This window comes from Octopus bimaculoides, chromosome 2, assembly GCF_001194135.2.
Source record: "Octopus bimaculoides isolate UCB-OBI-ISO-001 chromosome 2, ASM119413v2, whole genome shotgun sequence".
NCBI classification, from domain to species: domain Eukaryota; kingdom Metazoa; phylum Mollusca; class Cephalopoda; order Octopoda; family Octopodidae; genus Octopus; species Octopus bimaculoides.
The window spans coordinates 46680173-46691940 of record NC_068982.1 but is presented as its reverse complement, the minus strand read 5'-3'; the positions used below and the strand labels follow the sequence as shown (position 1 = coordinate 46691940).

General features: G+C 35.8%; 1 protein-coding gene across 6 annotated transcripts in view; it reads left to right on the top strand.

Moving 5' to 3' along the window:
* The window catches only part of LOC106875928 (tubulin polyglutamylase ttll6), a 426314-nt gene that overhangs the window by 354355 nt on the left and 60191 nt on the right, over positions 1-11768 (top strand). For all 6 annotated transcript variants that reach the window (XM_014924247.2, XM_014924246.2, XM_014924244.2 and 3 more), the window contains one exon: positions 942-1127. In XM_014924247.2, the coding sequence (XP_014779733.1) occupies positions 942-1127 (186 nt within the window). The remainder of the gene's footprint in view (positions 1-941; positions 1128-11768) is intronic.

The window sequence follows — 11768 nt, the reverse complement described above, 5'->3', positions numbered from 1 at the left end:
TATATATATATGTCAGGATTTTCTTTCACACACTCTTGTAATCCCAAACACTTCAAACATCTGGTCCTCACACTGCAAAACATTGACAAACTTCTTCCTTTCTGCTTCTCCCTTAGTTAAATATACCTATCTCCTAGCCTCCTTTCTGATATAGTTCCCTGCTACTACCAATCTTCCAGTCCTTCCTGGCCCATTTCTTCACTCTAATGTCCCTGTCTATTACATTGTTCCACCACCATGTTACCTTAGGTCTTGCAGGGACTTTGCGTCAGCCACAAATTTGGTCAGTGATCTTCATTAAGTTGTCCCTTAGGAACCTCCAGTTATCCTCTATATCTCCCTTTTACCTATCATATGTTTCAGGTAAAATGTCTCTAATTCGCTGACTATTTAGAGGACTTTTAAGCCTCCAGATCTTTCTTTCCCAGATTGGTTGTCTTCTTAGTTACTGTCTACCCCTGAGTCTGAAGTCACCGACGACTAACCTATGTTAAGGGGTGCACTCTTCATCTGGGAAAGACTTTGAATTTATGAGCAACCATCTTTCCTGCTTTCTGATGAGAATGTAGTCAATCTGGCTTGTGTATCCATCAGATTGATAGGTGAACAAGTGACTGACTGGTTTCTTGACATTAGTACTGCAAATCATAAGGCCATTTGCATCAAAGAACTCCAGCTGTGTGGTTCACTCCTCATTGTGGGAACTGGCTCTGTAGCCTCTATACACTCCATAGAAGCCAATCAGATGCTACCCAACATGTCTATTGAAGTCAACTGTCCATATATATATGTATATATCACCATCATCATCAATGTTTAATATCCACCTTCCATGTTAGCATGGGTATATTAGCCCATAATAAAACAGAAATAAAACTGTTGAAACAAGAGGTGTTTAAAAATTTAATGTCTTATGATTTTGTAATTCGTTGTAATTCCAGGGAAGAGCAAGAACAAGCTCATGAAAAATATTTGGAAAGTCTTGACAATTATGAAACCACCCACCTTGGAAACTTTCGGAGAATTTATCCAAGTGAAGTATCAAAAAAATACGATCCGTTCTTCCAAAGTAGCTCTAGTCTCTTTCAGGAGACAATAGCCTTCAAGGCTAGAAGTGAATTGGTCAGGTAAGAGAGAGAAAGAGACTTTCTAGACATTTCAAAGTGTTTTGGCACCAGTCTCTGAAAATTATGTTGCCGTTTTTGTTGTTGTAGTTGTGGTTGTTGTAGTTGTTGCATATCCCCAGGTAAGTTATGATTGAACAAACCTATTATCAAAAGCATTTCCAGCTATGAACTTCCTGTTTTTTTTCTTCTTTAGTACTGTACACTGAAGACAACAAACTTCAATGTATCAAATCATTCTAAGACAGTTGGATATAATTTGAGATAAATTAAGCTGCTTTTTTAAGATTGTGGTCTCGATTCCTGGGCCGGGTAACATGTGTTTCTGAGAGCAAAACACTTCATTTCCTGTTGCTCCGGTCCACTCAGCTGGCAAAAATGAGTAACCCAGCAATGAGCTAGCATCCTATCCAGGAGGCCTATATATATATACACCACGGAAACCAGGAAACTGACCTTTATGAGTCTCTAGGGCTCAAGAAGGATGCTTTATCCTTTATCCTTTTCAAGCAAACTGAACAATGATATAGAAATTTCATCATTAGATTATATAATTCTTGTAGGTTTTTATAATTATGGCATTAAATATAATTTTATTTACTTTCTAATCAACTTGTAATTAATCCTTTCTACTAAAGACACGAAGCCTGAAATTTTTCTTTTTGGTGGTGGGGGACCAGTTGATTACTGGTACTTAATTTATCGACCCCAAACGGATGAAAGGCAATGTTGACCTCTCTTTTACTCTCTTTTACTTGTTTCAGTCATTTGACTTTGGCCATGCTGGAGCACCGCCTTTAGTCGAGCAAATCAACCCCAGGACTTATTTTTTGTAAGCTTAGTACTTATTCTATCAGTCTCTTTTGCCAAAATGCTAGGTTACGGAGACGTAAACACACCAGCATCAATTGTCAAACGATGTTGGGGGGACAAACACAGACACACAAACACACACACATATATATATATATACATATACATATATATGACGGGCTTCTTTCAGTTTCCGTCTACCAAATCCACTCACAAGGCTTTGGTCGGCCTGAGGCTATAGTAGAAGACACTTGCCCAAGGTGCCACGCAGTTGGACTGAACCCGGAATCGTGGCTGGTAAGCAAGCTACTTACCACACAGCCACTCATGGAATTTGAACCCAGAACATAAAGCTGGACTAAAAGCCACTAAGCATTTTGACCAGCAGGCTAACAATTCTGCTAGCTGCCTTTAATCAACTTGTAATTAATATCCTACTTGAAATAATCTAAAATGCAAACTTTTAAAGATTAGAAAGGCTTCCATTTTGTTTTGTGTACCATGTTTGTCAGCATATAAAATGCATTCTGACATAAGACACATCCTTACTCTACAAGTACATTTTGTCCTCATCTTGTATGTTTCATCATACAGTTTTTTATTCAGTATTTTATCTGTAATATGGCCACAGTGCATATTTAAGAATTAAAAATGGGTGGTTAATGTGGTATATCATTTTTAGCTGTGAGGGTAGCTGGTAGTTTCTTTTTAGACTTCATTGCAGAAAGCCTATCATTTAGAGATTGCGAAGAAGAAAAGTTGCAACTGATCATACATAAAAATTTCATCATGACCATTGATAAAACATTCTTCTTTCTTTTACTCCACCTTTTCTCTCCACAGACTGTTCTTTCTGTGATGGTATTCAATGTCATTTTACCATTTCTAATCTTGCTCTTAGCTTCTTTTTAAAGTCGTTTATCAAAATTTGCAAAATCAATTCTATTATTTTGTTTGTTTTCACTCTGTTTCAGCAAAAACACTATTCTGCTCCCCCGCCTCCAATGTCTTTTTCTACTTTTTTTCTTTTTTCTTTTTCTTTTTTTTTTTTGCTACATAAACACAATATCTTTGTAAAAAAATTTCATTTTGAATGTTGTTTTAGAACTTAGCAAACCTTAAATCAATAATCAAAGCTATGTTCTATAAAAGCAGAAGTCTCTCAGAGTTAGTGAAACCATTTAAATATTTGATGCAGTATTGGTCATTTGAAGTACGACCAATACTATATCTCACCCAATTTCTTGACTTACACTCATGCAAATGAAATGGAAAAGAAATCTTTTGAGGTTCTAGGTCAAATTATTCACTAACTCTGAGAGACTTCTTCTGCTTTTATAGAACATAGTCAAGTCATAAGCCCTCTTATATACAACCAATATTATATCATTATCAAACTGAAAAATTTTACAGGTTATATGGGTCTATCAGACTTTGGAAATTATAAAATAACTAACGTAGGTGTAGGCATGGCTGTGTAGTAAGAAGCTTGCTTCCCAACCACATGGTTCTGGCTTCAGTTCCACTACATGGCACCTTGAGCAAGTGTTTTCTACTATAGCCTCAGGCCAACCAAAGCTTTGTGAGTGGATTTGGTAGACAGAGACAGAAAGAAATCTGTTGTATATATATATATATATATATATATGCTTATGTTTGTGTATGTGCTTGACAACTGATCTTGGTGTGTTTACATCCCCTAACTTAGCAGTTCGGCAAAAGAGACCAATAGAATAAGTAGCAGGCTTACAAAGAATAAGTCCAGGGGTTGATTTCTTCAACTAAAAGGTGGTGCTCCAGCATGGCCACTGTCAAAATGACTGAAACAAGTAAATGTGTAAAATGTAATACTATTTATCATACATTAGTATCACCACTCTGCTAATAGCTTGTCTTTTTGTTTAACAATATTACTATTGTTAAAGTTGGGTTTTATAATGTTGATGACTATGCGTCAGACGAAATACTGCTAAGCATTTCGCCCGGTGTGCTAACGTTTCTGCCAGCTCGCCGCCTTATGAGGTAGATTCTATATGCCAGATGTCCTTCCTGTTGTCAACCTTTGTTTTCTTTTCCAAGCTGGATAATATTTCCCATATGCAGACAATGTCACAAAACACTGGAAATTAATGGCACTGTTTGTGTAATATCAGTTTCAAATTTGGGAACAGGGCCAGCAATTTTGGGGGAGGGTACAAGTTGATTACATAGACCCCAGTGCCAACCACTTTACACAGTGTACTAGGTGCTTTTTACATGGCACCAACAGCAGTGAGGTCACTGACTAACTTGCAAAACAAGACTCCTCAGTTTCATATATTTGATAGGCACCAGCAGTAAAAAAAGAAAAGCAAAAAGAAACATTTTTTTTAAATATTTTGATTAAAGTAGAGTATTTGTTAAATGTTTTCACAAAAGTTGCCTTCTTAGATAGAATCACTTTTGCAAATATTTATGATTTTGTTTGAGAAAGACATGTACACTTCATATTCTTTAAGTGTCATTTCTTTAAATTATCAAGATTCTAAAGTTATGTTAATCAGAATCTGGACAGATCTGTCGGCAATCTCAGAGGGAAAAATGGTTTTCACTTTTTAACTTTAAAACTGTTAACATTCTTAAGAAAATAACATTTTAAAAAGTTTCCCAATTGATGATAAACTGTCATGTAAAGGTAAAGACCCCCTTCAGGCACAAGTCTGGGCAAGGTTGTTTATTGAAGACTAGCAGCCTCCCCTCTCCATGCCACCGATGTTATCCAAGGGAAAGGTAAAGGCTGATACAGCTTGGCAACAGTGACATCACAATTCATTTCTACAGCTGAATGAACTGGAGTAATGTAAAATAAGGTGTTTTGCTCAAAAACATAACATAGAACCCACTGTTGGAATCTAATTCACTGCCTCATGATTGTGAGCCCGACGCTCTAACCACTGAGCCATGCACCTTCTAAAGATATTTACAGCACCTAGGTTTCCCAAGTGGTTACTCATCTAAGTACTAACTAGGCTCAGCGTTACTTAACTTTGGTGATCGGATGAGAGCAGGTGTTTTCATCATGGTAATAACAATTAGACTTGTATAAGGAATTTTAAATATATATATATATATATATATGTATATATATATTAGCAAATGAATAATAACAGATGATAGATAAATGCCAGTGCATTACAGCTGTTTCTTATGCATACTCGTGGGGGTGGTTTTCTCTGTGTGCACAACCTGAATATTTTACTGGATATTTAATTAACCATAGGTGGTGACCACAGGTTAATCCAGCCCTACCTGGTACTTACCATTTAAAAGTACCCAATTTTCTCAAGAATCCTTATTATATATATATATCATCATCATCATCATTGTTTAACGTCCACTTTCCATGCTAGCATGGGTTGGACGATTTGACTGAAGACTCGCGAGCCAGAAGGCTGCACCAGGCTCCAATCTGATCTGGCAGAGTTTCTACAGCTGGATGCCCTTCCTAATGCCAACCACTCCAAGAATGTAGTGGGTGCTTTTACGTGCCACCGGCACGAGGGCCAGTCACACGGTACTGGCAACGGCCATGCTCAAAAAGGTGTTTCTTACATGCCACCTGCATGAGAGCTAGTCCAGTGGCACTGGCAACGACCTCCCTCGAATGATTTTCTAACGTGCCCCCAGCACAAGTGCTAGAAGGCAACGCTGGTAATGATCACGCTCAAATGGTGCTATTTACAGGCCGCTAGCACGGAAGCCAGACAGCTGCTCTGGCAATGAACACACTCGACAGTGCTGTTAGTGCTCCACTGGCGTGGTGCCAGTCATAGAGTATGGTACACACACACGCAAACACATACATACACACACACACACACACACACAACAGGCTTCTTTCAGGTTCCATCAACCAAATCCACTCACAAGGCTTTAGTCAGCATGAGGCTATAGTAGAAGACACTTGCCCAAGGTGCCTCTCTGTGAGACTGAACCTGGAACCATGTGGTTGGGAAGCAAACTTCTTACCACACAGCCATGCCTGCGCCTGATTCTATAAATGAATTTCAAAATATTATGGATATGCTTTATATTTTCGTTTTCTGTGCTACTACAGGCAAAATGATTCAATTTTGTCTTTTGAATGACCTAGTGAATGAACTAATTGAGAAAGATTCAAAAGAGAATTAAAAGCTTGTAAATAAAAATATGTTTCTTTTTCAGAACTGTGGACCTCAAAGCACATAAAACTATAAATAATACCTTGTAAATATTGGATTAAAAAGCCCTTTTGCTCAGAGAAAGTTGAAGGCTGAAGGGCTTTTCAACCCAGTGTTTGCATGCTATTATTTATAGCTTTATGTGCTTCAAGATTCATTGTTCCATAAAAGAATTATTTCATATTCTCTCGAAAGTTTATAAAATCCTTATGACATCAAAAGTAAATGTGTTTGAGAGGCCATTACAAGCATTTTGTGCTTTGAAGAGGACAATGTTTTTGAATAATTAATCAAAAAGGAAATAACATGTAAGGCTGAGTAGAGAGTGTTGAAAAACTGAACACTTTATTTTTATATCCCCTTATTCATCATGCTAACAAACTTCTTCCCCAAAGTTTGATATTTATATGCATTGATTAGACATGGGGTGTGCTCCAATAACTTCGGTCAAAATCTCTTCATCTGTGAAATTTTGATTTCATCATCATCATCATCATCATCATCATCATCACCATCATCGATTAACATCCATTTTCCATGCAGACATGGATTGGATCGTTTGACAGGGGTTGGCAAGGTGAGGAGCCTTGTCTGTTTTGGCATGGTTTCTACAGCAAGTTGCCCTTCCTAATGCCAACCACCTCACAGAGTATCCTGAGTGCTTTTTATATGAAACCAGCACCAGTGCTTTTTACCTGGCATCATCACTAGTGCTTTTTACCTGACATCGTCACCAGTGCTTTTTACATAGCATCAGTACCAGTACCTTTCATATGGCACCCCGCCATCAGTGCATTTTATATGGCATCATTGCCAGTGCCTTTTATGTGTTACCAGCACTAGTGCTTTTTTTATGTGGCACTATCACCAGTGCTTTTTATGTGGCACCAAGATATTCTCTCACAATTCAAGGCAAAACCAATTATCTTTATTTATCTTACTGTTTCTTTCCTGGAATTTCAAATCAAATGATTAGCTTCCCATCCAACATCTAGATATAGTACCTTGTTAAAATTTTCATCCATTCAAAGGAAAATTTTCAATCAGATTTAAAGTCAAGGTTAAAATAATTAGTAGTGTCTCATCAGTTCTCTAATTTTACATTTTAAATGATTAATATGATATCGCATCAAGCTATTTCTATGTCAGTTAATTTTATTTCTTGCATATTATTGAATTATTTGAAAATTATCATTTTTCTATACATGATCTATAGCTACTTTTTATTGACTACCATCTATCTAGTTTCTGCTCATGTGATTAGCATTGTAAATGATTATTAGATGTAATATTTTAAAGTTTAAAGAGATTTTTTTTTTTATATAAAGTTCCAAATGTGCATACCTAAACAGTACAATGTAACAAGAAGAAAAAATAAAGCTGAAACATTAGGAAAAAATTCAAATATATAACCACGGAGGTGTGAGTTCGAGTCTCATAGCTGGCCACCTACACTTTTTTCTGCAAAATAGGGGTAGTTTATCCTGTTCAGGCTATATCATTAGCATTATCCTGCGGTTGAGAATTTAAAATTACTTCTTTAACTTTTGATGGCAGAGATATGTAGATGTTCACGGCTCAAACTTTGACTAATCAAAACATTTCTATTGTTAATTTTTCCAGAATAAAATTATGTTTCTGAAATTGGCCATTATTTTCAAAACAACCTGATAGTAGTTGTATTCCTTAATTTGAAGAGTGATGATCTTGTTAATGCTGAATCATTTTATTGACTCCCTATCAAGTTATGTAATCTTAAATATTATTATTATTATTATTATTATTCAGTAGTTTTATTTTTATAACGTGCTTACACTTCACTACCGAGCGCAGCTCTGTGTGCTTTTGGTATGTGCTGTGGTTTATTGTGATGCTCTTATGGTTACTGTATTGAAAGTGTTTTGCGTAGGATGTGTGCAGTGCCCAGTAGTGCAATTTTCTGTATCTTATATATATTTGTGAGTCCTGGTGTTTTTGTTATGTATTTATCTGAATATTTTTTTATTATACCTAAGGTGCCTACTATGATAGGAATTGTTTCTGCTTTTAGAATCCACATTCGAGTTACCTCTATTTCCAGGTCTTTGTATTTTGAAAGTTTCTCCATTTCTTTTAGAGAAACGTTGTCATCTGTTGGTATTGAAACATCAATTAGAAGGCATTTTTTTCCTTCATGATCTCTGACAACTATATCTGGCTTATTGGCCTTAATTTCTCTATCTGTGTGTATTGGCATATCCCAGAGTATGGTTGCTTTCTCCTTTTTCGTAACCTTATTATTATTATTATTATTATTATTGAGTGAGAGAGCAGCACATGTCATCAAAGTGACACTGGGGTACAAATATACAAAGCCCAATATACCCATCATGACTACCCATCTGATAAGGGTACACCAGGCACATGCATTATTATTTGTCTTTAAATGAAAACTAATGTGATGTTCTATCAGTTGTAAGTATATAGTGCTTATTTTGTGAAAGTATATGATACATATTTTGTATTTTTGAAAGTTGATCAATAATGAGGTATATGCTAAACATTTATTGCATACTACAGTTATCTCCCATTTTTGCAACACTTAAATGAAAGAAATTGTTTTTATGAATTTTACATTCTTGATGTGTGTGTGTGTGTGTGTGTTAATTTTTTTGGTGGGGTTTTGTTTCTTTTCTTTTAATTTCGTCTGAATTCTCTTTGATGTTTTGAATGGCTAACATTTTTCTATTAACTCTTAGTTATAAAATTATTTTTGATGAGTACACAAAAGAGATTAATGCTAGATCTTTTAATGTACATGAATAGTTGATATTCAGTGTGCTTGAGAGATAATTTAATATTACATGCAAGGTGAGGCTATAAATTATCATTTAGAGCATCCTGTGCTAGCAAAAATTTTTTTATTACTTTGAAGTCACATTTAAAGTTTTGTTAATATTTCATTGCTATCTTATTGCACAAAGTCAAACTTCTTATGTCCAAATAACTGTTAGCTACCTCAAATTTTCCAGTAAGCTGACAAAATGAGTTGGTGTCTTCCTTTTCCTAGCACTATAAAATCTAGCATTTAAAAACTCACTTTTAAATGTGTTTTTTTTTTCCAGATGTCATGTTGCCCTTCATTTAACAGGGAGAAATTATAGCAGAGTTTATTGCAAATTAGCTTTTGTGCTGCGAGATGATAATGAAAGCTAACTGAATAGAAAAATAACAAACAAAAACGCTTAAAAGAGAATCATAGAACAAATTAATGGTAGATACAATAGTTGATGGAGTAAATTCCTGGAGCACTAAAGTCTGAAACATTGTTTCCTTATTCCTCTGTACTCAGTTCACTTCAGTTCCATTTTTAAAGCAACTGAGAGAGACATAAATGTTGCTCAATCTAATTTCTTTTCATCTATAGATCTTATGGCCCATAACCATATAAGAATTCCTCAGTGTGACAAAATTATAAAAGCTTGGTCCATGGCAGATAATTCATAGAAGTGAACAATAAAAGGGAAATTGGTATTTAATTTGATATGTCGTTAGTCATAAAACAAGGCATTCCATTTCTTTCTTTTTTTGTTTTTTTTTGTTTTAATCTAACTGGCAATCTGTTACAGGTAATAAATTATTGGACATTGCCTGGATAAGGAAAACCAGTGAGGTATATGCAACTTTACTGACTGAGTTAACTCTTGCAATTTATAGTACTGAATATGTAAAGAAAAAAATACTAGATTAGCGTAATTTAGAGCTAATTGTTCTACCTTTGTTGTACAAAAAGCCTCAATATAATCATTTGATCTAGTGAGAATGATAGCCAGATTTTCTAAGATTACGTTGTACTGTCTTTGAGAAAGGAATTGGTTAGGATGGTCATAGCTGGATTGACTTGGATCATTGGTCTGCAACAACAATCATTAAGATACAAATTTCCTGAAATGGGTTTCAGTCAAATAGAATTAAGGTTTTATAGATCTCGATTTAAAATGTATTGGTCAGATCTGAACTCAAAAGTGAAAATATTCTTCTTTGTGGGGGAAGGAGTTGTGTGGGGAGTGAGAATACTCAGAGAACTCATGTGACATGTTGATGTATTGAAAGGACTGACATGGTTTGGAATTAACAGTAGAAATGTGTGATGTTCTTTTTAAGTAAATTACAACATTGTGAAATATTGCGAAAGCTTTCCAAAAACAAAGGTACTGAGGATTAAACTAAATTTGTGTTTCTAGTATTTCTTTCCTCTGTCACTGAGTCCCCAATTCCTAATGGAGTCTTAGGGGGTTCTTTTATGGCATGATGTCTTCAGTAACTAAACATGGTGGGGGCTCATCCTACACCAGGTCTGAGTAGAACCAATTTCTTACAGAGAGAGAAAAAGGAAAAAGAAGGATCAACTCCAAATTCTCCTACTGGGCAAATATTATGGTCTCTAGATAGAGCTATGCTGTTCAATCACCAAGAAGTCTACCAAGTCTCAGCTACCAATGATCATTGTCTTTCTGAATGAATGTAAGTCAAAGTTGACCTCAAAAGGATTTGACCTCGAGATGCAGTGAACCAGATTATCTAACAAGTACAAGTCTGATATTTGTTGGTATCCTATGATAGTCTATCCAGCATTCAGCTTTCCTCACTGTGATTAGAATAAGGTGATTAGCATAACTTTGACCTCTACTCACTTGACCATGATGTAGTCAATAAGATGTTAGTCATTGGACCTGGTGTTGGAAATGGTGTTGTTGTTGTTGGTTATGTTATGTTTCACACATAGAGAAAGAAGTACGATGCTGTTACTGCTACCATGGTTTCTGATTACTCATTTTCAGTTATTGTTGCCTTTCTGTTGTTTTGTTTTGCATTAACATACCCTGATAGAATGACTTTGTTTTTTGTTTTGGTCCACGTCACTATATACACCACCCTGTAACTTTTGTGTACGACCTCTGCCTCCTCTCTCTCACATCTACACCATCTTTCTCTCCTCTCTCTCCCCCCCTCTCTCCCCCCTCTCTCTCTCTTTCCATTTTTCCTTCTAATGCAAAATATCACCTCTGTCTCTCAATACTGCCCCCCCCCCCAATTGAGAGGTCTTGTTCTGCAAGTTACTGAGTGACCTCACTGTTGCTGGTGCCATATAAACTGCACCTGGCACACTCTGTAAAGTGGTTGGCATTTGGAAGGGCATCCAGCTATAGAAACCATACCAAAAGAAATAGCAGAACTTGGTGCAGTCTTCTGACTTACCAGTTCCTGTCAAACCGTCCAATTCATGCCAGTCTGGAAAACGGACTTTAAATGATGATGATGATGATAATGATGATGATGATGGTGTTGTATTTGAACAACTGGAAATTGATAGATGATGAGAATTTGGCATGATGTAATTCTTGGCAGGAAATACATCATACAATGTTGCAATTACATTATAGTGTTTAGTTCACACATTTAGAAGAATAACACTAAATACTTTTATTAGAAGCATACTGGCATAAACTGAGTAAGCATTATTCAATAGCAGAAAAAAAATTTGAATCATCCATGAAGCAAGTTTGTTTATAGGTCTTCACTTAGCCCAGCAGTTAATAGTAATGTGTGTGTGTGCGTGTATATATATATATATATATATATATATATATAT